Source organism: Peromyscus maniculatus, chromosome 21 (genome assembly GCF_049852395.1).
Source record: "Peromyscus maniculatus bairdii isolate BWxNUB_F1_BW_parent chromosome 21, HU_Pman_BW_mat_3.1, whole genome shotgun sequence".
Classification (NCBI taxonomy): domain Eukaryota; kingdom Metazoa; phylum Chordata; class Mammalia; order Rodentia; family Cricetidae; genus Peromyscus; species Peromyscus maniculatus.
In genome coordinates, this window is record NC_134872.1 from 13454715 (window position 1) to 13482293 (window position 27579).

Below are 27579 nucleotides of genomic sequence, written 5' to 3' on the forward strand. Positions count from 1 at the left end.
CTGGAAGTGTTACTGCCTAGGACAATGTAGGATGCGGACCCCAACCTCCAGGCACACTGGGCTCCCCCCACTGAAAGGTTGAGGTTAGCTCCATCACTAACAGCAGTAAGTCTTAGGATCCTGCCTCATCATTCTCCCAGTCCAATGGCTCCATTTCAAAACCAGACACTAAAATCCAAGATATGGGACGTCCAACCAGCAAGACTTCCTGGAGCTTGGCAGTTAAGCCCATTTATTGTGCTGCCCTGTCCCACTCGGGGTCAGCGTGTCCTCCAAAGTCCCACTCTTGTTCCTGGTCTGTATCTCCTGGGTTGCAGGTCGGTCTTGCCCCTTCTGAGCACTCAGTAGCCAGCTGGCTCCCCGCCTTTCCTGGAGTCTGAGGCAGCCGCCCAACCATTGGATGTCTGAACAACGGCCTGAACCACAGCAATGAAGGTGTTGGTGACCTCTGTGTAATGGTTCCGAGTCTTCAGGCCTGCAGTCACCACCTGTGGGTGAGAGGGCCAGAGGAGTCTCAGCAAGGCCGCAGAGGTGGCTGAAACCATCCCTGTATGGTCCACAGGCCTCACAAACCCAGTTAGTGCTACTTCCGGCCAGGTGGCCAGGAATAACTAGAGAGAGGCCGCTGGGTTTCTAAGGTCTCCTGGGAACCGGGGGTTTGCCTGTCACTGAGCAAGGGCGCAAGGTGACCCATGCGGAGGGCCTGGGGACCATAGGCCTTGGACAGGGGGCACTAGCCACTCTTTGCTCTGATGACTCAAAAGATGCCAGTCCCCAGTCAAGGATGTCCTGTCACCCCCCCCCACACACACACACACACCATCATTCTGTTTCCTCGGCTCTCAGCCTACCTGATCGAGGTTTTTCTCGATTGTTGTGGTATTGGGCATAAGCTGGTTGTGTACTCGGGGCTCCTCCACTGCTCTCTTCACATCGTAGCCAAACCACAGGCTGTTGATGATGGCCTGGAGGGAGAGGATATGTCAACACAGCCCCGGAGCAAAAGGGAAGGGAGAGATGGTGGTGGGAAGGGTTAGGCCAAAGGCATGTACCAGTGCGGTGGATGTGGTGATCTGTGTGCCTCCGGATGCTCCCACTACCATCCGGACCTTGCCATCCTTACCCACAATGATTGTGGGACACATGGATGACAGTGGCTGCTTCCCTAGGGCCCACAGGAGGAGACAGAGAGGCTGGTCGGTTGCCTGTCAGGGTACCAGCCCCCTCCCGACTCAAGTCCTTTATCCCCAGATTCCCAACCCCCACCTGGCTTGATGAAGTTGGCTGGTGAGGGGGATACCCCAAACTGGTTGACGAAGTTGGGGGAGCTGAAGTCGTCCATCTCATCGTTAAACAGGATACCGCTGACCCGAGAAAGGACCCTGGAGCCGAAACTGAAGATAGGCCAGCTCGGATAACAATGCAGCTACAACCCAGCCGTCTCCCACCTGGTACCCACCCATACCAGGCCAAGAGTAACCCCTGGAAGGCCCACCCTAGGCATGCTACCAAGGTGGAGCCTCTGTTTCCCAACATGAGAGAGGGAGGCCCTCACAGGAAATGAAGCCAGCTCCCAACCCACTACCCCCCGTCCCAGTACTGCCCAGCAGCCGCACAGCCCCTACTAGAGGTTGATGGTGCTTGTGGCGGACACGGCACTGCCATCCTCCGAAACCACAGACAGGTGAGCAGTGCCCCCATCATCGGGAAGGTAGAACTCAGGCTCATAGTAGGAGGTCGGATGCGTGGTGCCATCAGAGATGCGGGCTCGGAGCTGAGCGGCGAAGAACTCAGAGGTCATGTTGCGGATCACCTGCCGAGACCCCAGAGCTGGCCTGAGGAGGTTAGGAGGAAGCGGGGGGCGGGGGGGGGGGGAGACAACAGGGCTGTCCCAGCAAGTCTCAAGAGGCCCCAGCCGTGGATCTGACTGACCACAACTTACCTCTATGCTAAACCAGGACTTCCCCAGGACCAAGGACAGCACCTTCCAAATTCCTATCTGACACCCTCCCGTCACCTCCGGCTGACGTCTGCCCATCCCCCAAGCCTCTAGACTCTTGCCCTGATCTTACATGATGTGTGCCATTATTTATGGAACGTGTGCCACACGCTCAGAGCTGAGGAACCAACAGGGAAGAGACCCACAGGTCTTGCCTCCCTAGCAGGCAGGAAGAGTCCTGGAAACGAGGGGCCAGAAAACAGGGATGGGGAAGGGGGAAGCTGAAGGCATTTTGGTGGAAATGGTACCTAAAATGAGCCCAGAATGAAGCCTAAAAGGTAAAGTACAAAGGCCCTGGCTAACAGAGAATGAATGGGATGAGGAGAGGGGACGCTGGCTAGCGCGCATCCATTCTGTAAGGTCTCATTGGTCTATAAAGAGTGGTTTGGCTTTTGCTATGAGCCACACACACAAGCTTGGGGTAGAGGAGTAAGCAGGTTGGGAAACATTAACATAGGGTGCCTCTGGGGGCCATGGAAAGGCTGTGGACAACCAGACTGAAGATGAAGATGTCACTGTGGGTGGGAGAAAAAGAAGAGAGGATGTCCTTGAGGTCTTTGGCCTGGAGTTGCCATTAACTGGGAAAGTAAGTGCTAGAGAAGGAGCAGATGTCGGGGCAGTGAGGGACCTGCTTGCTTTGGGACACACCCCCATGGTACACTGAAGAACATGGCTTGGGAGGATGGGCCCATGCCCACAGGTTCACGTGTGAAATTTACAGGCAAACAAAGACACAAACACAGCGTAGTTTCACGGCTGCTGAAGGCTAATGTCGGGAGAAGATGGGGAGGAAGAGGAAATAAGGGGCAGCCAGGAAGAAAGGGACCCTGGGACCTGTCAGGTTTAGGCTAAAGGCCAGTTAGGCCATTCCCCTGTAGCAGCCTTTCCCTGTCTTCGTAGCTTCGTAGCTGCTGTTGACAAATCCCCTGTGAAGAGTCTGTCTGTACATCTGTAACAGGCTCCCCAGGTATCCCGACTCCAGGAAGGAGCTGCTAAATCCCAGGCCACATTCAGTAAAGGCTGTCCTGGCTCTTCCGAGAGCCACCCACTAGCTGACTCTGGGATCCCTGTGGCTGCAGGGCAAGGCAGACACCCCACCTGCTTGTGAGTCTGTAACTCTGAGGTCCCTCCCAGGTCCCCAGGTCCCAGAAGGGCAGGGGCCATTCCCACTCTCCCAGTGACAATTTACAGACCCCAGGCAAACAGACTCTGGAACATCCTAGGCCTACCGGTAGAATGGTTCATCTTAACTAACTGCACCCACCCTTCCTCCTCCTCCACCGCGTCATCTAAGTCATACATTAACAAGATTCCTTCCTCCCTTCCTCACCATGCAAGATACCCTGTCCCCTCCCTCATAGCCCTGAAGCATTCTTGTCCGAGTAGTCTCAAATCTTCTCTTTTCTCTTCAGACCCCTCCACGCTCTCACTGGCACCAGATAAATCGTATGGCCTCTCGGGCCATGGTGGCACCATGCTTTGAATTCCAGCACTCAGAAGGCAGAGGCAGGTGGATCTCTGTGAATTCAGGTTTTGGTCGCAGCAACAAAATGGTCTACCACAAGAGGCCCCGTGGCAAAGTGTAAGGTGTGATTTGATGAATAATGCACCTAAAAGACACTGAGACCCTGGGGTCCGGGTTCCACCACTGGCAGATCATGAGTCGTGCGACCTTAATGCTGGGCTTCTCACTCAATGGGTGAAGCAGCCCTTGCTCTTAGGAAATACAGCCCGGACTGTGGCGTTGGTGACCCGTTCAAGAAAACGAGGATAGTAGACGAGGTGGTAAAGAGAAAGGAAGGACTTATAGCAAAATGCTCACAGTCAGGTAGGGGCTCTGGGAAAAGCACCCAGGTGCACACTGATGTTTCAGGTTGGTTTGTTTGTGGGTACAATTTTGCAAAATGAAACTGGGGCTAGGCTTGGTGGCTCGCGCCTGTAACCCCAGTACTAGGAGGCTGGGGTAACAGGGTTGCCTTGAACATGAAGCCATTTTGGACTACAGAGTGAGGCTCTTTGCCCACCTAGTTTTAACCCCTCCCATACCCCTCATCATTCCTGAGGGATGCAACCTCTCCGTCCATTCCTCCCTTCTGCAGTGGGTATTCTAGAATCTTCCAGGCCAAGGGCCCAAGCATGGGTAAAGGATCTGAAACAAGATCCTAGGGTCTTGAGTGGAGGGCTTGGGGGCGATAACAACACACCAATTATCCATTCTCAAGTCTGTTTTCCTCAGTTTCCCTCACACTATTGAGCTCCACAAAATAGAGGTCAGGGTATAGAGTAACAAGTCTACCCTGAAATCAAACTTAGTTGTATTAATGGGTTTGGAAAGCATGCCTAAGGCTGGGGGTGGGCTTTCCGAGCTCACCCAGCACCCCTTGGGCAGGTCTCTCACCCACTGTGGGATCACCCCTTACCTGAGACACATCGACAAACTTTGGGTCACCAAGCATGGTCCTCTTGGCATAGGCAAACCGAAAGGCCTCCACGATACGGTGATACGTCAGCGCCTTCTCTTCAGGGGTTGCCACACTCTTCGGAGAGAAGTTGTATCCTGGGTGGTATCCAAGCACAACATTGGCAGGCAATTAAGGCCTGGAGGGGCTCAAGGGGTTAATAGATCTCTGAGCCATGTTCCCCATACTCTGCCTTAGGAAAAGAAATACATAATAACCAACAGCAGTGGCCATTTGAGAGAGATGTGGTCAAGACAAGGGCATACCGTCATGGACATGACAGGTACAGTTCGGAGGCCCCAAGGTCTGTAAGTTTCTTGAAGACCACTTAGATTGGCCAGAAATACACTCTGATCACGGCCTCTGCCACACTCTTCTTCTTCCTGAACATTTTTCCTCTTCCAGCTACTGTCAACCCCTCCCACCCGCCATGGGCACCCCCTGGCACTCAACCCTGCTCCAGGAGGCCACAGCCATGAGGCAGGGTGGACACTATCAGTTCACCAATGGAAAGACAGGGGGCAAAGAGACCCAGCAAATACGGAGTACCGGGAAGGACACTCTATGTCCCGGCTCCTTAGCAGGGCTAGAGAGAGCTGTCTCACCTTTGAGGATGTTCAAGATGAGAACCAGCACCGGCCCGCTGAGCGGGGCACTGGGCACATACAGTGTCGAGTCCCCAAGGCTGATGCTCATCGGGTGCTCAATCAGCTCGGCACGGTAGTCATTCAGGTCCTGGACCGTCATAATGCCTCCTGCCATGGGACAGCGGCTCAGTGGATGCGCGTTGGGATTGAACCATGGTTGGGGACAGGGTTGCATCATGTGGGACTTGGTTTACCACTGGACAGAGTATAGGGTGAAACCAAGAAGTATGGCCACTATGGGTGCACTATGGGGTCAGGGCTGTTTATGAAGGAGGTTGGTCACCATTGAGTAAACAGACAGGTGTGTGTGTACCACAGTAAGGAGACGGTCTATACCATCAGAAGGGACCACGGTGCCATCAGACTGGTAGCTCTAGGCACTAACGGTGCTTACCACCTATGCCAGGCCTACACAACAGCCTCCTAACCAACCTCCTTTCATCTCCGCAGCCAGAGCTTGTGGTGACAGCTTTGTTGTCCTCTAATAAGACTTGCCTGAAGATCAGAGGACAGAGCCAGCCACAGAGTTAAACATAGAGGCCAGGCAGTGGTGGCACACACCCTTAATCCTAGCACCCGGGAGGCAGAGACCCATCCGTCTGGATCTCTGTGAGTTCAAGGCCACACTGGGCTACATGAGATTGATCCAGTCTAGGAGAGAAACAGAGCCAGGCCGTGGTGGCCCACACCTTTAACCCCAGCACTTGGGAAGCACACTCGCCGTTAATCTCAGCACTAGGAAGGTTGAGATGGGAAGTGAAATGGCTGGGCGGAGAAAGGCGTATAAGGCGTGAGGAGACAGGAACTCAGAGCCTTTTGGTTGAGGACTCAGAGGCATTTCATGGAGTCGGCAAGGTGAGAAGTGGCTGCCGCTTGTTCCTTTGTCTTTCTGATCTTTCAGCATTTACCCCAATATCTGACTCCGGGTTTTTATTATAAGACCATTTAGGATTCATACAACAAGAGGTCTTTCCCAAGTGTAGACCACCCGCTTCTCCATCCCACCCTTCCCAGACTCCTCCTTCATGGCCAGGTAGATGGGAGAAGACTCCCGATTCTCTGAGGAACTGGTGCTAAGTAGGATTTACAGCCATAGATGTCAACATGCTAATCCCCCCCCCCCCACTTCATGGAAACAGGACAGAAATAACAAGGCCACAGCCAAGCCCTCAGGCTGCCCTACCCAAAACCCCTCTAAGAGCCCTCTCAGAAATTCTTCCTCAGACCTTGTAATCCTCCCGGTGAGTCAGATCTTCCTTCTTCCCCTTAGCCCATGCTCTTCTCTCTCAGTCTGCCTGACATCCATTGCCGCTTATTTCTCACGGGCCATCCTCCCAGCCCCTCCGTCTAGCTCCTCCTCAGCCCCAAGGGTTCCTGTACCCTTACTCGCACTCTAGGGGGTTCCCCCGTGTAGCCCAGCCTCTAGGGATGAGCCAGCAGCCATGGATCCAAGTGGTTCACACCGACCCTCCCCTGCCAAGTGCTCTCCGAGGACCCAGATGCCAACCTAGGCAGGGAGCACCTCAGAGCCCAGGCCCCACTCACTGGAGCCCACTTACCAGCCTCCTGGATGTCCTTCACAATCTGGGCCGTGAGGCTCCCATTGTAGAAGGCCTTGGCACCTTCCTGGGCCAGTACCTGCAACGTATCGGCCAGCCTGGGCATAGTCACGGTCTCGCCCTCCCGAAGCACCTTCCCATTACGGCAGAAGACCTCACTGGGGCAGAAAAGACTCATGTAAGGCATCAGGTGCAGGAAAACTGGACCTGTCATACCTCACACCCACCCCTCACCCTTTGGTCCTCAGGATGTAGAGTACAAGTATAGGTAGAACCTGTCCCTGGCGGGGTGGGGGGTGGGGTGGGGGGCTGTCCTCTCACTTGGGGTTTCTAGTTGTCCCATCTTGCTCAGACCACACAGTGTTTGCTCTAAACCAGGTTCTAAATGTGTCTACACACACACACACACACACACACACACACACGCACGCACGCACGCACGCACGCACGCACGCACGCACGCACGCACGCGCACACACACACACACACACACACATATACACACACAATGAGAGGTTTAACAACTTAACCCTGCGGAGCGGCAGGCTCCTGAGAGCAGAGCACAGAGCTCCATCAGCCCTGGCCCCCCAGGCTGGGTCACCTAGACATGAGGCTGCTCACCACAAGGCAGGTGTCTGTTCAACGACGTCCCGTTTTCTGTCCAGGGCCATTGCCAAGCCCTTGCCCACAGGGAAGCCATAGCGGGCCAGCTCAATGCTGGGCTGGAAGAGGCGAGCCCAGGGTAGTCGCCCATGCCGTTGGTGTGCCAGCTGGTAGCCACTGATTTCACCAGGAACTGCCACTGAAAGGCCACCTAGGAGCCAGGGATGAGGGGAGCAGAGTTTGAAAGACAGACAGACAGACAGAGACAGAGAGAGAGTTAGTGGCTGAGTCTGGTCATTGGGACCATAATCCCTGCTACTAGGAGGCTGAGGCAGGTGGATTTCTGTGAGTTCAAGGCCATCCTGGTCTACAGAGCAAGTTCCAGGACAGCCAGAGCTACACAGAGAAACCGTGTCTGGAAAAACCAAATTTAAAAAGGAATGTGAGCAAAGGGCCGGTGTGGTTACTCTGTAGTAGAATGCCTATATGGTTTGTTCCCAGAACCATATTAAAAAACCACCACCAGCAGCAGCGGCAATATTCCAGGCACTTTCCCTGGCCCATTTTATGATGGGTCTAGAGCATCTTGGAAGGAAAGGGATTTGTTGCTAGGGATCAAACCCAGGACCTTACTGAGCTACATCCCCATCCTAGGCAAAGAGAGATTTAAGATCACAGCTGAGCACCACAGGCAAGAAGCGTTGACCAAATACTTCTCACAGGGTACTGAACGGGGAAGGGGGGGGGGCAGGCAGCTGTGCACTAAGGTGTGCTGGCCCAGATGAGTGGATGTGTCTTCCATACTCGAGCTCCTGTATCAAGCCTATGGTTGTATGCAAGACTTGGGGAAAGCCAGACCCCTCCCAACTCTCAGTCTGAGTTACCCTCTGTCATTCCTGTCCCAGACAATCCCTGGGCTCCTCTGGAATATCACAAAGTAAAATCAGCATGAGATGGGCCAGCTCTGTGGCAAGAGCCATGTGCTGGCCAGCTTTATGTCAACTTGACACAAGCTAGAGTCATCAGAGAGGAGGGACCCTCGACTGAGAAAAAGCCTTCCCTAAGATCGGGGTGTAGGCAAGCCTGTAGAGCATCCTCTTTCTTAGTGACTGAGGTGGGAGGGCCCAGACCATTGTGGGTGGTGTCACCCCTAGCTGGTGGTCCTGGGTTCTCTAAGAAAGCAGGCTGAGCAAGCCATGCGGAACAAGCCAGTCAGCAGCACCCCTCCATGGCCTCTGCATCAGCTCCTGCCTCCAGGTTCCTGTCCTCACTGTTTTTGATAACGGACTGTTATATGGAACTGTGAGTGAAAAACACCCTCCTCTCTCCAAGTTGCTTTTCGTAATGGTGTTCATCACAGCAGTAATAACCCAAACCAAGGCAGGGCCTTTCCTCTCTTCTTCTACACAGCTCAGAAGACCTGACACCCGGCGCACAATCCATCCCAACTTAAAAGCAATCTTCCTTGGGGGTTGGTGAAGTCGCTCCGTGAGAGAACACCCGCCTAGCATGCATGAGGTAGCAGATTTGATTCCCAGTACCACAAACAAAACAATGACAAAAACAACAAATGTACAGGTCACCCCTCTCCTGGGCTCTCTGATCTCACACCACCCTGCCTGTGAAGCTCCTGGGTGACCCCAATGCTGCCGGACCCAGCATCCTGCTCAAGTCTTGCTGGGTTATGGCTCTCCCCAGCCACCTACGTCATGCCTGCCTGTCTTCCCTCTCCTAACATCCACCTTGTCTCCTGAGACACTACCTCTTTCTTAGTGATGCCTCTCAGCTCTGGACTTGAACTTCTACTGACACCTCTCTGTAGTGGGTAGCTGTTCCAGCTTTGACCCGGAAGTACTAACCCCGATGAGGCTTCCAATAACTGACACGCCTACAAGGCGGGGCTGAGAGAGGACCCTTAAGACCTGAGATCTGGATGTGTTGGCTCTCTTGGTTCCTGGATCCTGGATGCTGGAGGTAGACCTAGCAGAGTTCTCCAGAGAACACCACTGGACTGCACTTCGCCTTTCCCGGACCCTGTAACCTATCCCTTCACTTGTAAGTTACCCCACAAAATAAACCTCCCGTTTAACCACGTGGAGTTGCCTTAATACCTCCACCAATACCTTTCCTGTTTATCCTCTTGCCCAGACCATTTTCCTCATTAGCAGATCCCAGTACCCACCTACACACAGGAAGCAACCACTTCAGACTTCACACGCCCGAAACAACCATTGAAACCTACTCCCCAACATCCCTATCTGTTTCTTTTAAGGCTATTCTGTCCACCCGGGCACAGACCAAGGATGGTGTGGGGGGGGGGGGGGTCACTCGGGTTTCCTGTAACCGCATATCACCCAAAGAGTTGACAGATCTTGACTTCATCTATGTGTTTTTAGCTCCGACCAAACCACCCTGGATTATTGGGGTAATTTTCTAACATGTCCCCACTAGTTCCCTGTACCTTACAGAGGGTTGTAGGGGTCCTAGGGCTTTAGGGGTCCCATCATTTAGGTGTATTTTCCTCTGCTCAGACAAGAGACAGGAGCATCACAGTAGCCTATAAGGCTCCTACCCACCTACGCCATTCCCTCCGACACCATATTCCTCCTCTCAGGCCACTTGCTCCCTGGGTCTCTGCAAGGCTTAATCTTCATCCCTCCTCCTGGGTCTCTCAACCTTTCCCACCTTTCCTGAGACACCGACATGACTCTTCTCACCCCATACCTCTGAGTCTTTGCCCAGATGTCTCCTGCCCTGAACACTCTGCCCTCTGCCCTCCTCACAATGAGAATGACTCTGCCACGTGCTCAGTGCTCCTTGCCACCTGGAAGGGCTCTGGCCCTGGCTGTGAGTGGCATCGATCGTCTCTGCTTCCTGACACTACCCAGCGCTGTAAGAGGTTTCAATAGCCCTGATTAAAGAGTGAATTCTAAGCACCCATAAGCATTCTCATACTCAAGAGAGTATATCCTAAGTTTCTCAATGAATGTGAAGTCAAAGATAATGGTGAGGGGAGGAATCCAAAGAGGCCACACACGGGGCATCGCCCAAGAACCTTCTTCCTGGGTGTCACACCTGCCCCCACGCCTCCACCTTCTTATTCTGCAATCTACGGCAGCTCTTCTGAGCAGTGACTCCAAAGGGAACACTGGCTTCCACTCACCTGCCCAGGGAGCTTGAGAGTCCCTTCCCCATTTAAAAGCCTGGTTAGAGAAGAGAGACCCCCCCACCTGTACCCAGAGAGCTGTTTCCACAAACGGACAAATAATTGAATGAATTTAGCGTCCACTATTAAAAACACAGGACTGAGACAGCTCAGGCTCCACCCCAGCTCTACCATCTACTAGCTCACATGGTTTGCAGGACCTCGCTGGGTTTTTACCAACCCACCTGTACGACAGGAATAAACAGGGCGTCTTCTTCCAGCCCCGGGGGTATAGGGAGGATACAAGAGCCTCATCAGCAAAAACCGCTGGGCAAGGGGGCAGTCCCCGTGACCCCTGGGAAGTGTGAGCAATCTCTCAGTGTCCAGAAGCCCCCAAGAATACCAAACTGCATGGATGCCTGCATCCCTTAAATGAAGCATCCTCTGGTGAATTTAATTGTCTAGCGATTGCTCACAGTCATTACTGCCCCTGTAAAGCCTATGTAGCTAGCTGCCCACTTAACCACGTAGGGAGTGTTGATAAGGAGTAAAGTCTGCATGTGTTCAATATAAAAGTAACTGAGCTTATATAGAGATTTATTTATTTATTTTTCAAGTGTGTGAATTCTTGGCCCACATGTATGTGTATGTACCATGACCTGTTATATGACCAGGAGGGGGATCAGAAAAGGGCATCAGATTCCCCCAGACTGGAGTTTATGGGTGGTTGCAAGCCACCACGTGGGTGCCAGGACTCAAACCAGGTCCTCTGTGGACACCGGGAGTCCGCTGTGATTATCCTCTCCATGTGTACACACAAGTGGCCCAGTGCAGGGCTGAGAGGAAATAAAAAAAAACCTACCCCTCCCCTCACGATGGTGATTAAGCATTCACTATAGGAGGGTGTCATGGGTACCAGCGCTGTCCCCAGGCTTCACACAGGTGCGTGTGCCCTGTGAGTGCATATGGCCCATACTGTGAGTGCATATCCATACCTGTGGCCCATATGACAGCTTACCTTCTTCAGAGTCCTTCGAGCTGTTGAACATGCTGGCATTGGCCAGCCTGGGAGCCACCTCACGGGCATTGATAACCTCAGCTTTCCCTATGAAAAGAAAGATGTTGGCAGACCGGGTTGTCCCCAGCCCCTCCTGTCAAGGGAGCCCAGCGGTCGCCCAGCTACACCGCTCGAGTCTGACGTGAGCGGGATGGACCAAGTCACTCACCCTCCTCACCCTGGGCACTCACGTGTGGTGCTGTTGTAGATGGTGAAGAACAGGCCGCCCCCGATGCCCATGCTGTGGGCATTCATGAGCCCCATGCACAGCAGGCTTGCGATGGCTGCATCCACCACGGAGCCACCTTCCTGAAGCATGTCCCTGTAGGCAGCACATAGGAAGGTGAGAGCCTGAGGGCTTCCCTTCCGTCTTTTTGGAGCTCCCTGCCACCCTCTCTGGTCACCCTGCCCAGAGGAAGGCAGAAGAAGAGCAAGCCGACACTAGATCTGTCTGGTCTGAGACAGAATCCCGCTGCATCCCACTCACTACGGAAGCCCAAGCTGGCCCTCCAACCTCAGCCTCCTGAGAGGAGAGGTGAGCCGAGCTGCTGTGCTCAGCTGAGCCAGGTTTTCCGTTTCTTTGTTCGTTCTTCACCTGTTCTAGTTTATGGGGCCAGGGTTTGATCCCAAGGGCTGAGAGATGACAGGTGGAATTTTTGGTATGGATTTTTTTAATTGTTTTATCAGAGAGAGAGAGAGAGAGGTGAAGTACAGGTTCCTATGAAGGTCAGAGGAGGGCATCGGATCCCTTGGATTGAAGTTCCAGGCAGTTGGGAACTGCCTGACATGTGGGAACTGGACTCGGGTTCTTTGAAAGAACAGCACACACTCTGAATCATTGAACCATCTCTCGAGCCCCAAAGTTTTGTTGTTGTTTTTTGTTGTTGTTGTTTTGTTTTGGTTTTTGGTTTTTTTGGGGGGTGGGAGGTGGGAGGAGACAGGTCCTCACTATGTAGCGCTGGAACTCATTATGTAAACCAGGCTGGTCTCAAACTTGCAGAGATCCACCTGCCTCTGCCTCCTGAGTGCTGAGATTAAAGGCGTGCGCCACCATGCCTAGCAAAGTTTTTGTTTTTTGAAGATATATAATTTTTTCTTTTCCAAGCAAACAAATATACATGATTTAGTTGTGGAAAGGGAGGCTGTTTTTATTGATAACATTTTTTTTCTGATTATGTCTCTAAATGGAAGCTGACTTTTATGTATAATGAGATAAAAAATTTAAAATGGGTGGAGGCTAGCCAGAGAGAGGGTTCAGTGGCTGCTCTTCCAGAGGACCTGTGTGCAATTCTCAACCCCCAGGCCCCACATCTCAGCTCACAATTGTCTGTAATCTCCAGTTCCAGGGCATCCAATGCTCTCTTCTGGCCTCTGAGGGCACCAGGCATACAAGTGGTGCATAAGCATACATTCGGGCAAAACACCCATACCCATACATTTTTTAATTAAAAACAAAAAACCTACAACCTAACATGGGAATGGAATTGCACCATTTTTAAGAGACAATACTGAAAAAGAGGGGCCCAAGTTGGCTGTGGGAAAATTAATACCCTGCTTTCAGAGTCTCTGTCCCTTCTCCCCTAGACAGCGGCTACCAAGAGAGTCCAAGGAAAGGATGGGCAGCTCCCTGGGCATCGGATACTCTGCCCACTTTACAGATGGGGAACCCGAGTCCTGCCCAAGCCACTGTCTTCCAGTGTGCCTTGCCTGGAGCCGCCAGACCTACTTACCGGCCAATCTCTGAGCAGCGCTTGGCGTCCGTGGCCACAGCTGCCCTGGTGTACACATGGTCGGGCTTCCTAGAAGTGTAGGGCAGCCAGATGCAGAGGCCAATGATGACGAATACCAGAACCACGGCCACCAGGCCCAGCATCACAAACCGATTCTTCATGGTTCTGTTGTCCAGTGAGAAGGCGTAGGGTCAGGCCCAGCCTTGGGAACTCCCAGACCATCCCCCACAGGGCACGGTCTAAAGTCAAGCCTCAGGGACACAGCCCTGTGCCTCCTTTTAGCCTCCTGGAACATGCGTGGGCTGTCCAGCCCCCAGATCTCTGGCCAGGCCATTCCTTCTGCCGGAAGCTCTGGATCCCACCTCTGCTACTACAGAACCTGTTTATCTTCGGGACTTCATTCCCAGCACAGACCCTCCGAGGAGACCCTTCAGACTCCCTGTGCCCTGGGAACCTGCCTACAGAAGCCAAGATGCTGCTGCCCTGAGATAAACTTCAGGAAGGAGAGGATTCACCACATTCTTTCTGTGTCCCCTCCCCTAGCCGAGAGCCTGGCACTATCCATGGACCCCTAGAGCGGCTTGGGGTTGGATATCTATCATGCCTCCCAAGGAGACCCAACAGTCCCCTGAAATAAGTAGACTAGAGACACAGGTCAGGACTTACCGTCCAGTAGGAGCTCCGCACCTTCCCTGGGGAGGTGGCTCCCGAAAAACAGCTGTATAGACAGGCAGGGGCTCCCCACACTCCACAGAAACCTACGGTCAGTCTTCCCTGAAACCCCCAGAGCAGGCCACCTCCTGGTACTCCTGAAAGTCACAAAGTTATATATGCCTGAAGTGGGCCCAGCACTTCCTGGAGTGCCCGATGTGATGACCTCCCTCTGCCTCCCATTGAACTCTGGAGCCACAGAGGCTGCCAGCGGCTTGCCTGTATGCATGACTTCTCTCAGGCACTGCCCAGGGAAGGGGTCACAGAACAGGACAGGGAGGGGCCCGGGCATTCATGTGTAAACCCAGGATTTGGAAGTAAGAGCAGCATGTGAACAAAGGGATTCAAGGGTCCAGGCCCCTCCTGAGACTGGGGTTGGTATTCACCTGTTGTGGGACTCTGCTGGTGTGCACCAGGCCGTCACTGGCCGGGGGTGTTTTTGCGTGACTTGGATGAGAACTTGTGAAGCTGTTAACTGGCTGGGGTGGCTAACACCTCTAACGCTAGCCCTCAGGTAGCTGAAGCGGAAGAATTGCCATGGATTTGAGCCCAGCAGAGGCTACCTAGTGAATTCTAGGCTGGCCTTATGGTATGAGATACTCTCTCAAAAAGGGAGAAAGGGATTGTGGGAGGGGCTGGAGAGATGGCTCAGTGTTTCAGAGCACTCACTGGCTGCTCTTCCAGGGGACCCGGGTTCGATTCCCAGCACCCACATGGCAGCTCACAGATCCGATGCCAAGACTCTTCTGGTCTCTGTGGGCACCAGACATGCGGACAGCACACAGACAAACATGCAAACAAAACACTCATACACAGAAAATAAAGTAAACAAGCCTTAAAAGGAAAACAGGTGTGCCTCCTAGCTGGCTGCTTCCCCTGAAGATTTCCTCCCTGACCATACCGGGGAAGGAAACTCCCTAGCCTTACTCTGAGGCTAGAGGGAAGGATGTAACCAAGCAAGATGGAGGAATGTGTTGACAAAAGTGTGGGATGCTCTCCTCCCAGACTCCATTCCCTCCAAAGGATGGCATCCACTGGAGAGCCTTTTCATGAAGTCCTGGCTGCCTCCTGTTGCACGAATCCTAAATGGTCTCATAAGAAAAACCCGGAGGCAGAGATGGGGGTGAAAGCTGAATGATCAGAGGAAACAAGCCACATCCACTTCTCATCTGGCCAACGCCTCTCAGCCGATCCTGTCTCCATGAATCCTCAGACCGAATGCCTCTGAATCCTCAGCAGAAAGGCTCCGAGTTCCTGTCTCCTCCAGCCTTATAGTCCCTTCTCCGCCCAGCCATTTCACTTCCTGTCTCAACCTCCCTAGTGCTGGAATTAAAGGCGAGTGACTCCCAAGTACTGGGATTAAAGGTGTGTGCCACCACTGCCTGGCTCTGTTTTCTCTTATAGGCTGGATTAATCTCGTGTAATCCAGGGTGGCTTTGAACTCTCAGATCCATTAATAGGGTGATATTTTGTGTGTACTCTTAACAAAAAAAAGTTTGCCTGAAGATAAGAGGACAAAGACAGCCAACAGATTAAACATAGAGGCCAGGCAGCGGTGGCACACACCTTTAATCCCAGCACTCGGGAGGCAGAGCTCGATCTGGATCTCCGTGAGTTCAAAGCCACCCTAGACTACATGAGATTAATCCAGTCTATAAGAGAAACAGTAGCTTGTTTCCTCTGATCTTTCAGCATTTACCCCAATATCTGTCTCTGGGTTGTTTATATATATATATATATATATATATATATATATATATATATATATATATATGACCATTTAGAATTCCTGCAACAGCCTCCTCCTCTGGCTCTCCCCGTCCTTATTCAGAGCACCTGAGTTCAGGACCAGACAGGGTGTCCCATGGTCTAGGAATGGAGTTCTCGTCCCCTCCCCATACCTGAGGATAAAATGACTGACTCCGTAATGGAAAAGCTCCTCTGCCCGGGCTTGGAGGGTTGGGTGGTGGGTGGTGTAACACGACTTGGTGCCTCATCTCACATGGGAAAGTAGATTTGCAAATCTTGAGGCAGAGGGGGGAACCTGAGTCCCCAGAGCAGAGGGGACACCACCCTGGGTCCCCAGTAGCATTCCTAGTAGGTCTCCCTGCCCAAATCCAGGTGTGGATCTGACCCGAAGTCAGTTTCATTCCTATAATCCGTCTGGCCAGCTTGGCCCTCCAGAAGGCAGCTGGAGAGTTCCTCCTATCCATCGTGGCAACCAGGCCCTGTCCTTGTGGTCCAAGGCTCAGTCTGTATCCTTTTCCAGACCCGAGAGCCTTCTGAGCACATACCCTGGGCCCTGGGGTGAGCCTCGGTCAGGGTCTAGGATTTCTGGTGAGAAAGTCACACTGGGGGGGGGGGTCTCTCAAGGGGTCTTAGGAGCCAGGCCAGCAACATGTGGCATCATGGTACAGAACACTCCCATCTATGCAGTAGGTTAGGGAATGGGCATGGCCAGTGCTCCACTCTGTGGCCTCAAGCAGCTCTGGTCCAATTGGGGGATCTTGGGATTCCTTGGGATTCTCTCAGGTTTGGGGCTCTAACCTAAAAGTAGTCTCAGGGCCCTGAGGTGAGCCATCTGTGACTCCCACATTAGATGTTTCACCCTTGCTTGTCTTCCCCGGGCATCCCTCTATCCATCTAACAGCCCCGTAAGGACACCCAGCAGGATTCCCTCTTCCAAAGAGGCTGGGGAAGGAAGTGGGCAGCCTTGACACCTGACCCCTGTCCCTTCCTCCTGGGACAGCCTGACAGGGAGGGCTGGCCCTGCCTCCTGCGAGCAGCTGTTCCAGTCCAAGCGGAAGACGCCCTGCTGGAAGCCTGGGCTTCCATTTCCCACCCCTCCACCGCAAGTTTTCTCAAAGATTCACTACAAGAATGTGTAAGGCCAGAAGCCCTGGCTCCACCCAAATCGATGTGGGGAGGGAAACTGAGGCACTGCTCCTCAAACCCAGACCCTTCCCTCTCTGTGACTCTGGTGGGTTTCCCAGAGGCCCTGGAAGCAGTGGGGACCCAGGAGAGAGCCCCCTCTTCCTCAGGACAGTTCTGGGATGGGGAGGAAGAGATAAATGGATCCACCTAGGAAGTCCCGGCCATGGAACTGATTGCCACCCCCCAGAAGCAGCCAGAGCCATGCCTGTCACCCTTGCAGAATAGTTCAGCGTCCCCGCCCCTGACTTGGTATCAGGATCTGAGGTTGGACGTCTCCTCGGGGCAGAGGTGGGAAAAGGCTAGCAGAAGCAAAGGACCCACGTGCTTACCTAATCCCAGAGGGGCAAGAGGTCAGCTAAGGGGTGCCTAGATCCCAGAAGGGCAGCTGGAGGCTTCTGAGTGGGGTGTGGAATAGGGAGTCCTCTGTAAGAGGTCCAGCCAGACTGGGAGGATGGTCAATATTGACGTCACAGCAGCAAGGAGGCGCCACGAGGCTTGTCCCCAGGTGGCTGAAGTTCATACAGCCCCAGGAGGGCCCTGAGCAGGGAGGTGGGAGGTGCTAAGAGCCTGGGAAAGGGGCTCCCCTTTCTCAGATTCAGTTCCCTCCAGAGGGCAGAGGCCACCGGTGAGCCCTTCCAGAGAGCCTCTGCTAAGTCCCTCTGTGCCTTTAGAGACAGACACGATGTCCCTGAAATGTTCCTGAGGCAGTGAAGTAGGGATGTCCCCTGGCACTAGACCACAGTCCAGATCTTAGAGGCGTTGTTTGGCCTTACCGGTCAGTGACAGGTGTAGTTCTGGAACAGGGCCGAGGGCCACAGCGTCCAGACCAGTTCAACCACCAATCAAGGAACATTAGCCCCACAGGCCCAATCAATGACAGGAACAGCCTAGAAAGGGCAAGGCCCAGAGAAGGCCAGACCCATCAGGGCAAACCTGCCGCCTGGTTCCTGCCCCAAATTGCTGCATGTCCCTGACTAGCTCACCAATGAAGTTCCAATAAGACACAGTTGTGGATGGGCCTCAAAAGGCACCCTGTTCCTTCCTGGTCCTCATTGGCCAAAGTGTGGTAGACTCCCTGTATTCATCAGGGTACAAACCTCATATGCCTAGAGATGCTGGCTGCTGTCACACACCCACCCACACCACACACAAGCATACTGTATACACACACATAGACCACACATACATATACACCACACACATGTACATACACATGTACATACACACATAATGCATACACACATATACTGTACACACCCACATACACCCACATAAACCATATATACATACTGCACACACACTCACATAATACACACACACACACATACTGCACATACATATACATCACACACAAACACACACACACATCACACACACATACCCCGAGCTGAATCTAGGCTGAGTAAAGCAGGTTCCCAAGATGCAGATAGAAGTGGGTACAAGAAAGACAGACCAACAGCCAGACCAAAATGTCTCTGCTAATCCCCCAGCAGATCCACTGGAGTCCGTGGGCTGTTATGAAGTCTCAGGGTCACAGGAGTCAAACTAGGCACAGTTTAAAGACACCCACCAGCAAGAGATGAAGTTTAAGGCCAGGCATGGTGGCGCACAGCTTTAACCTCAGCACTGGGGGGCAGAGTCAGACTGATCTCTGTGAGTTCCAGGCCAGCCAGAGCTACAGAGTGAGGTGTCTCAAAAAGAAAGAAAACAAGAAACTGAAGTTTAGACAAAGGCAATTTGCCCAGGATCAGCTGTCCCTGGGAGGTCTGCAGATCACACACGGACCAGGACACTCCATCCCACCTTGAATGCTTGTAAGGACACCTGGGTACAAGAACACAGACCTCTTTGGCCTCCCAGTCCTCTCTGTAAGTAAGGACACTTGCTTCTCCCAGACCTGAAGTTGGAATCTGCCTTAAGTTTACTGCCCAAACTGGTGTGGATGGCAGAGGATCAGAAAACACACCTATAATCCCCTTACACACACCTATACCCTTTACACACACACACACACACACACACACACACCTGTAACCCTTACACACACACCTATAACCCATACACACATGCCTATACTCCTTACACACACCTATACCCCTTACACACACACACACACACACCCCTATACCCCTTACACACACACACCTTTATCTACCCTTTCCATTGCTTGCTGGGAACCTAATAAAAGAGCTTAAAATGCGGAAGCACAGACCTAGAGGGGACAGAGCCTCCTGGAGCTGAGTAAATGACTCATTGCACAACGGCCCCTGCCCCACCCCCAGCCCAAGCCCAGAGAGGGACAGGCATGGCTGGAGGGCACAGCGTCTCCGGAACACTGACCATCACTCCTGCCAGGGGCTGTCCGATCTTCTCGGCTCTCAGCTGCTTTCAACTCTTAATCCCAAACCCACTTCCAGGGAACCAGGACTCCAAAGCTCCTTTTGAGAAGTCTGTGACTCCACTCCAAACCCTTAGCCCCCACCCTACCCCTGCAGAAGAGGGAGAGGAAAGCCTGGGCAGGTCCCCTCATGCCCTGTTGTCAGATAAGAAATAGGGCTCTGCCTACCTGTGTGAACCCAAAGGGACCAGGGCACCGGAGCCTGCGCCGGCCTGCCCGTTATCCAGAAGTGTGTGGCACGCCTGCTGCGCAGGTGGCTGCGGGGAGACTCTGAGAGGATCACTAGAGTCCCTAGAGTGGCATGGCAGAGCTGAGGGACAGAACCGGGGCTCCACACATTCTTGGGAGGGTCCCCAAGTCTATTTTGCCCCCACCTACGATGTCCAGCAACTCAGAGAGACTGAGGAGGGCTTTGGGGGTCACACCGCAGCCGGGGCACATCCAGACACGTGCCGCCCTCACTGCCGGCTCCACACCAGCGGAAGACTCAGTCCCCATCCCCAGCTGTGACCCAGCTCCACCCTTCCCTCCCCCAGCTGGCCGGGGATGGGAGGAGGTTTTAAAGGTACAGGAACTACTCCAGGTAGAGAGAGGGTTGGCTCCAAATCCAATCCCTGGTGCCATGTGACTTGGAACGGTACGAGATAGCGCAGAGCCTGGGAGGTTCCCAGTAAGAAACCTGAGTCGGGGGCAGGTAGAGCTTAAAGAAGCTTAGAGACAGACAGACAGAGAGAGAGAGAGAGAGAGAGAGAGAGAGAGAGAGAGAGAGAGAGAGAGAGAGAGAGAGAGAGAACTGTGGCTCCTGTGTTCAAATAGGGGTCGCATAGAGCTGGGGTGCAGCCAGATGCCCTAACCCAGTAGAAGTTATGACTGAAACCCTCTGAGGCCCCACAAGGTCTAAGGAACCTTTCCAGATGGAAGCTAGCCCTCGGGACTATCTGGGCCACAGAGTCGGGGAGGGGACGCTACTCCAAGTATTTTGGTTAACTGGACTGAAGGAAGTCTCACGACCCAAGAGTCTGTCCTGATCCCTCAACTTTCTAGATAAAGGCAATCTGGCCTATGGGGGTGGGGGGGTGCACTTGGCTGGGGAAGTGGGGGACGGTCTGTTTAAGGCCTCACAACCTCTCAGTGAATGAGTTTCCAACAGAGGGGAAAAAAACAGAAGCCTCTAGGCCCTGGGATCTCACCGTGTGTAGCCTGTCCGATTTTCTTCCATTATCATGGCCCTCAGTTTCCCCTCATTCCTTCCACACCCCTCCACCCCCCACCACCACTCCCCCACCTCCCAACCCACCCCCCCACCCACCCCCACCCTCCCACCCCACCCCACCCCCCCACCCTCCCACCCCCGCCATCTTCTCCTACTCCCTCTGAACTCTTCTCCTAAGAAGCCTCCAACCTGCTTGGAAATAACACGGGTGCTCTCCGGGCCAAACAAAGGCTCAGTAGGTAACTGGTACCTCCTGCTGAGTCTGACAGTGGGGGTTTCAGGAACCAAAGTCAAGTGGCCAAGGAGAGAATGGACTTCTGAAAGCTGTCCTCTGGTCTCCACAGCACTCTGTAGCACATGCATGTACACACACACACACACACACACACACACACACACACACACAATGAATAAACATTGGAGCCTGAAAAGATGGCTCAGGAGTTACGAGTGCTGACTACCCTTTCTTCTGAGGACCCAGGTTCGATTCCCAGCACCCACATGGTGGCTCACAGCCATCTCTAACTCCAGTTCCAAGGGGATCTGATGTCCTCTGTGACTTCCTTGGGCACTTGCACGTATGGGGTGCATAGACATACATGTTGGCAAAATACATACACACATAAAATAATAAAATAAAACTTAGAATACTTTAATTATTATTTATGTGTACATGCATATGTTTGTGCATGAGAAGTTCAGAGGGGTGTCAGGTCCCCTGAAGCTGGAATCACTGGCAGTTGTGAGTTGCCTGATGTGGGTGCTGGGAATTTAATTTGAATCCTCTGCAAGAACAGTATGTGATATATATATATATATATATATATATATATATATATATATATATATATATATGTTGGTGTTGACCTGCATGTCTTTGTGAGGGAGTCAGATCCACTGGAACTTGAGTTACCAACAGGTGTGAGCTGCCATGTGGGTGCCGGGAATTGAACCTGGGTCCTCTGGAAGAACAACCAGTGCTCTTAACCACTGAGCCATCTCTCCAGCCCCCAGTATGTGCTCTTAACCACTGAGATGTCTCTCCAGCTCCAAAGTCATAAAATAAAATAAATTTAAAAGAAAGATTTAAAACAAACAAACAAACAGAAAAACCCAGGGACTGGAGAGAGTTCCATGGTTAAGAGCACTGACTGCTCTTCCAGAAGACCTAGGTTCGATTCCCATCACCCACATGGTGGCCCACAACTGTCTGTAACTCCAGTTCCAGATGATCTGACTCAATTCTGGTCTCCAGGGTCACCAGGCACTCAAATGGTCCACAGGCAAACAGAAAATAAAATTTAAAAAAAAAACAAAACAAACATTCAAGCAAAACACCATACACAGAAAATAAAACTAAAAAAAAAAAAAAACAACAACAACAACAACAACAAAACAAACCGTGCTTTTAGCCAGGTAGGGAGGTCAGGGCCTAGGATAGAAGCCCCAGGAAAGGCTTAGGGTTGGGGCTGAGCCTGGACTGAGGCAGGAGGAAACCTGTGAGTCTGGAGGCTGGACCTTAGCGTTGCAGAGGCAGCTATGAACAGCTCCATGGATGGCGTGGAGGCCTCTTGACCTCCCTTAGCCTCACTTCGAACTCTGAGGTGTCAAGGCTGGAAACGGGGGCAGCCAAGCCTGCAAGCCTAGACCTTGAAAGCCAGGCCAGTCTGGACTTTGAGAACCCTGGGAGGCTGGTGAATATATCACCATGCTGGGTAACCCATTAACCCTGGCTTGCTCATTAAGACCCTTGTGGGTGCCTCTCTTTACTCCTCGGCTAGTTCTGGGGAACTAGCTGGGCAGAGGGCAGTCATGAGAAGGGAAATGTTGGTGGGGGCGCTGCTGAGGGCTAGCTGACCTTGGGCTCTTGGTGTGCTCAACCCTGCAGGAGATTTTGCATGCCAGTGTGGCCTGAGGGTACCACACCACCATTCCAGCGCCTTTCATCTTAAAATTCCTTCCTTCTGGGCTGGTACCATCTGTCCATGCTTCAGGGGCCTTGACCGGGCGGAAGACTTAGGAACAGACTTCACATCTAGGTGGGGAGGCTCAGGAATTTACTCCAGCTCTCCTCTCCAGAGACCATTCTAGAGAAACAGGTTCACAGTGGCCCCCAAGGTACTTCCGGTTTCAAAAAGGGTTTTCTTCCCCCCCTCCCCCCATCTTAGAAAACCAAACGCTGGTAAAGCAAAACCTGCGTCGTCAGTACAGGAAACCAGCGCTGTGGGGGGGGGGGCAGTGCAGTCAGTGGACTGAGGAGGGGTTCTGCCCCCCCCCCCCCCCCGGCCATTCAGTGGGACAGAAACCTATTCAAGAAAGGCTGTGCCAACCACTTCCTGAAACCGGCATCTCATTGCAGCCTCCAGCCACACCCCCTGTCACTGTCAGGTCCAGAAGGCTGACCACACCTGACTGTCAGGAAGCTCTGGGCAGAACCTGAGCCCCCGGTGGGTAAGGGTTGCAGGCTGAGGTCAATAGTCTAAGCTGCACAGTCAGTGTGAGTAAGCAAAATGGGTGGATCCAGAGGAATCGGCACCTCCCCCTCCCCACACACACTCTGGAACACCTGGGGCAGGCTCACCCTCCTTACCCTGGAAGCCAAGAACTCTGATACCATCCTGGACATTTTATGCCCCCTCTTAGTAAACGAGTGGACTGAAACTGACTTCAGATCTCAACCATCATAACAACTTAATGGACTTTAGGATCACAGAATCTCAAAGTTTGTTCTGATTTTCCAGCACCCTAGAAATGCCAGTTTATACCTCCGCCCCATAGGGGAGCTCATCACCTCTAAAAGTGGTTGGCAAGATTTCTCCAGGGTCAAGCCCCAGCCTGCCTCTTGTGGTGCCTTCTACAAGCTACAAGAGTCAGCTCATTTTGGATGGGTCTGGTCTCAGACCCTTCTAATCATCTGAGGCCACAGATCAGAGAGGCAGGGGATACCCATGCCCTGTGGCTACCTGGCTATAACCTCTCAGAACCACACACACCACACTGGCTGAATGAAAGAGTTCTTTCTACCTGGCTACAACCTCTCAGAACCACAAAGACCACACTGGCTGGATGGAAGAGTCCTTAAATGGGCCAGTGTCATCCCATGGTGATGAGGAGACAAGCCCCAACCGACCGACCGACCGACCACAGCAGGGACAGAGCTCCCTTCCCCTCCCCAGGCCTGGCTTTTTGGTACCCTCCGGCACTCACCTTTGTGTGTAAGTGAAACCTGAGTCAAGTGTGCGATTCTCCAGAATGTCAGCTTGTTAATGCCTGGGAGCATTCAGCAGCCTGGCACCTGGGGGTTCAAGTCCAATTCCAAAATTCAAGGGTAGAATCACAGAGACATGGGCCCTGTGGTCCCCTCTTTCAAACCTGACCTCTCTAAGAACTGGTATGGGGACCTGGGAAGCCTTTCCCTTTTGGGCCTCAGCTTCTTCTCCGGAGAAGATAGGGAACTAGAGAGTCAATGAGACAGCCTTCAGGGGGTCCAGGAGCTCTCCAAAGCCTCAGTGTTGGCCTGGCTCTGGCATTCAGATCATAAGTCACTTCTGTCCTGCCTGATGAACAATTCAGAGGCAAGGCACAAAGTGCCCCCTTCCTGGTTGTCCTGCCCTCCCTGCTCAGGTGGCATTTATTGTAATGCCCGGTAATTTTCTGTGGTGTCTGGAATCTCCAGTGAGTTGGGAGAGAAGCCCTGTCCTATCCATATCCTGGTCTTCCCATCACAGGCCATAGTCTGCAGGAAAGCCAACTCGATTCTGTCTCACCATCTCCTGGACCACAAGCCAAGCACTCCTGTTCACCCACCACTTCCCTGTGGCTTTATTGGTACCCCAAACTGCCCGACACTCCCCATACACGCCATGCCTAGCTTACCCAGGCTCCCAAGAGCTTCTTCCTTCGGAGCAGCTCCTCTGCCTCTCTTACCTCTTGGATGCTGAACACTATTCATACAGAGCCCAAGTCTGAGGCACTGGCTCTGTCAGATGCCCGAGGTCAACATGCCCAAACCTGAGCAAGCAACTGCCCTCCTTAGACCTCTACCAGCCACAAAAGCTAGAGCCCAGCCCCTCACTGGTCCCTTCCAATCGGTGCTATCTGTGACCTCCTCCGGGCCACACCTAACACCCTGCCCCCACCAGCCCCTCTGGGCCACTCCTATCACCTGGCGACGCCCAGTCATAGGTTGCAATGTGGCTGTTTCTCTAATGGAGCTCCAGAGTGTTGTTCAACATGTAAATTGGAACACTTTCCTCTCCCACTGGGAAACCCTTCAAAGGCCCCCTTTGCCCTGCAGAGAAATTCTTGCCTTGCTGGCACCTGCCTCTTTGCACTCAATGCTCCTGCCAGGACAATTTACAGGCTACTACCTTGGCCCATTCCTCATTACCCCCCTACCTCCACACCAACTTCCTTAAGCTTTATTGGCACCCAACTCCGTGGGCCAGCTGTCACTCCTACTGGCAGTGGTCTGGGCAGCATTCACAGCACCCAGTGATCGGCCCCGAATGGATGGGTGCTAGCTGAGGGGGTCGATGGGTGGGCTCGTTATAAAGCCATAAAGAGGGGCTAGGTGGCTCAAAGGTAGAATGATTGCCAAACATGCGAATGATGCCGGGTTCAACAATCAGTACCAAAAGAAGAAGAAGATGCTACAGAAGATTAATTACTTAAAAAAATAAATAAATAAAAGCAAACTTATGCAGCGCTGTGTGGTGCTGGCTCCTTGACTCATGTCTCTTTGCCTAGAACGCCCTTGCCATTGTGCAGACAAGGAAACTGAGGTTTCCAGAGGATTCTGTGGTGTGTTGTTTTCCCATGCATACTAGTGAGCTCAGAGTGTGACCTTATTTAGAAATAGAGTCTTCGCACGATAATTGGCTGAGATGAGATCATACTGGCTTAGGGTAGGCCCTAAATGCGGTAATTAGTGGTCTCACAAGATGGCCATTGGAGCAGTCGTACAGGGGAGACAGGCCTGTGGAGATGGACGCTGAGGTTGGAGGGACACAAGCACAAGCCAAACAGCCTGAAGGATTTCCAGAAAGCTCAGAGGAAGAGGAGAAAAAAAAAAAAAGGTGGCCCTATAATCTTCAAGGGAGCATGGCTTTGCTAACATTTGGATCCTAGGCTTCCAATACCAGAACTTGGCTCTTTTAAGCCCTTGAACTTGCAACCACAGGAAAGTAATAGTTCTCCCTCCTGTGTCTATGGCTGCACATTCAGGCAAGAGCAAGTAGGGAATCTGAATCCTGTCTGTTGCCTTCTTTACCTCCGTGGCGATTCCTGCTGAAGCAGAGAACCCACTCCTGATAGAGTAAGACCAGGGAAAGTGTCTCTGTAGAGGAACTAGTTGCCTCCTTCCTCCCAGGGAAGGTTTCAAGACCATTCTGTGGCTGGACATGGTGGCTCAAATCTGTAACCCCAAAGCTTCGGAGGTGGGCAGGGGAAGATCAGGAGTTCAAATCCGTCCTCAGCTGACATAACTGGGACTAGCCTAGGTTATGTGAGACTCTGTCTCAACAAACACACAAACATCAAAGATTGTGTCCTTTGTCCTGGCTACCGGGAAGCTCAGCTCTGGATCACATGGTTTCTTGCTGAGACAAACAGCCTTGAGTGGGCTTTTTTTGTGTGTGGGTGTTTGGGTTTTCTCATTGGGTGGATGGAAAAAGAGCCCAAAGGTCCATGCCCTTCTGTAGCCCTCCACTCTACTTGCTGGTTCACCCAGACCTTGGACTCCTGTCCACTCCCAATGGGTTACCACACTGGTAGTTAAGGGCTTAGAATGCCCAAGGTGTAACTGCTACCAATACTTATCTCCAGGCAGTTCCCACTGGAACCTTATATGTCCCATGAAAGCCTGGAGTCTGACGGAGTCCTCCCTTCCATACTCACTGCTTCACATTTTTTAATATCTCCGTGGACTTTGTAAGGGTGGCCAGGCTGCCCTGAAGGACCCAGGTCAAACCTCTATGCCCTACGTCATTCCTAGAGATTGAGACGGCAGCACTAGTCTGCCTCACCATGAGCTTGCCACAAACCCTGCTGCCCAGGATATCTCCGGGGAGAAGGGCCAGCAGCCTTTAGTTCAGTATACATGGAGACTGGTGAGGCGGAATGATGTCCCCTCTCCTGAGGGGACAGCTCTGTCTATGGGGATTCTTGTCTAAGTTAGGTTAAGCCAAAAACAGTGCCCAAGGGCCAACTCACCTAGGCACCCAGACAGCAGGCTAAGGAAAGCTCACCCAGGGATCTGGGGCCAGATACCAAATTTCCTCTTTTCCTGGAAAAAAGTCCTTTAGGAATCCCGCAGCTAGGGAGGGTCACAGAGAAGGGGCTGGGGACAGCTCTGTACCTGCCACAGGACTAAGGCACTGCCTAGCTTGTTCCTTTCCAGCGTGGTGTTCAGCCCACCCTCCTTTCCCCTCCTCCTTGGCCCCCACCTCCATCTCCTCGTACTCCAAGGTATGACACTTAGCCCTGGCTTAGCCTCCGGAAACAACATGGTCAGGATCTGGGAGGCATCCAGGTCTGTCTCCAGCCCAGAGGGTGCAGGGAGGGAGAGAGAGGATGAGCGCTTACCTGGCCTCCAGCTCTGGGCAAGGGGTCTGAGACGTCCCTGGGACACTTGGCCTGCTGCTCAAAGCCCTGGCTTTCACACACTGTCAATTCAGCAAGAGCCTTGGCCCTAGGGAAGGGCAGGCTGGGTAGTCATGCAGGTTTGCCAGGGAGGAAACCTGTCGTGCCAAGGTGGCCCTAGGACAATACTGCTGCAGAGGAGGGGGTGGGAGGCTGCTGGGGAAAAGGAAGCCTAAAGGAATCAGCTTAAAACTGGTTAGGGGGGTATCAGTGAGTGGTCAAGGAACTACCCACTCTGCTGACTTCTGGCTAGTCTTTAGGGTCTCACAAAGCCTGGCGTCCAGTCTCCCACTGCCACCTCCAGTTTCTGGTCAAGCACTGCTTGACCCAAACGAAGGATCCTGGCAGGCATCCCTCACTACATGCCCTGGAATAGGTCTTCCCCCGCATGTTTCAACTAGGCTGGCACACTTGCCCAGCCAGGCATCCCAGCAGACTCAGGCTGGACACGTTCCTTAACTAAGGGTGGGGGTGGGAGGCTA

The 27579-nt window shown here is 52.9% G+C and overlaps 1 protein-coding gene across 4 annotated transcripts; it reads right to left on the minus strand.

Annotated features, from left to right (window-relative positions):
• Window positions 1-205: 205 nt before the first annotated feature.
• Ggt1 (gamma-glutamyltransferase 1) lies at window positions 206-24454 on the minus strand. Of its 4 annotated transcripts, none has more exons than XM_076558638.1 (15): window positions 24383-24454; window positions 23663-23750; window positions 13866-14008; window positions 13200-13364; window positions 11661-11791; window positions 11431-11517; window positions 7286-7478; window positions 6665-6822; window positions 5064-5213; window positions 4420-4556; window positions 1626-1813; window positions 1267-1394; window positions 1053-1165; window positions 852-965; window positions 206-488 (listed from the first exon to the last, which is right to left on the minus strand). In XM_076558638.1, the coding sequence occupies exons 4-15, from the start codon at window positions 13358-13360 to the stop codon at window positions 342-344; spliced, it is 1707 nt and encodes a 568-aa protein (XP_076414753.1). In that variant the 5' UTR covers window positions 13361-13364; window positions 13866-14008; window positions 23663-23750; window positions 24383-24454; the 3' UTR covers window positions 206-341. The 4 variants fall into 4 exon arrangements, with proteins under 4 accessions (XP_076414753.1, XP_042121517.2, XP_076414752.1 ...); XM_042265583.2 differs by lacking the exons at window positions 23663-23750; window positions 24383-24454 and adding exons at window positions 17174-17381; window positions 19411-19771; XM_076558637.1 differs by lacking the exons at window positions 23663-23750; window positions 24383-24454 and adding an exon at window positions 19411-19771.
• Between the last annotated feature and the right edge of the window lie 3125 nt (window positions 24455-27579).

Excerpts from the sequence above, each read along its gene's own strand:
- Ggt1 (XM_076558638.1), bottom strand. The coding sequence starts at position 13,360 with ATGAAGAATCGGTTTGTGATGCTGGGCCTGGTGGCCGTGGTTCTGGTA. Across the intron at positions 1,166-1,266 it reads AGCCAACTTCATCAAGCCAG|GGAAGCAGCCACTGTCATCC; the intron begins GTGGGGGTTGGG and ends TGTGGGCCCTAG. Across the intron at positions 489-851 it reads TCGAGAAAAACCTCGATCAG|GTGGTGACTGCAGGCCTGAA; the intron begins GTAGGCTGAGAG and ends TCTCACCCACAG.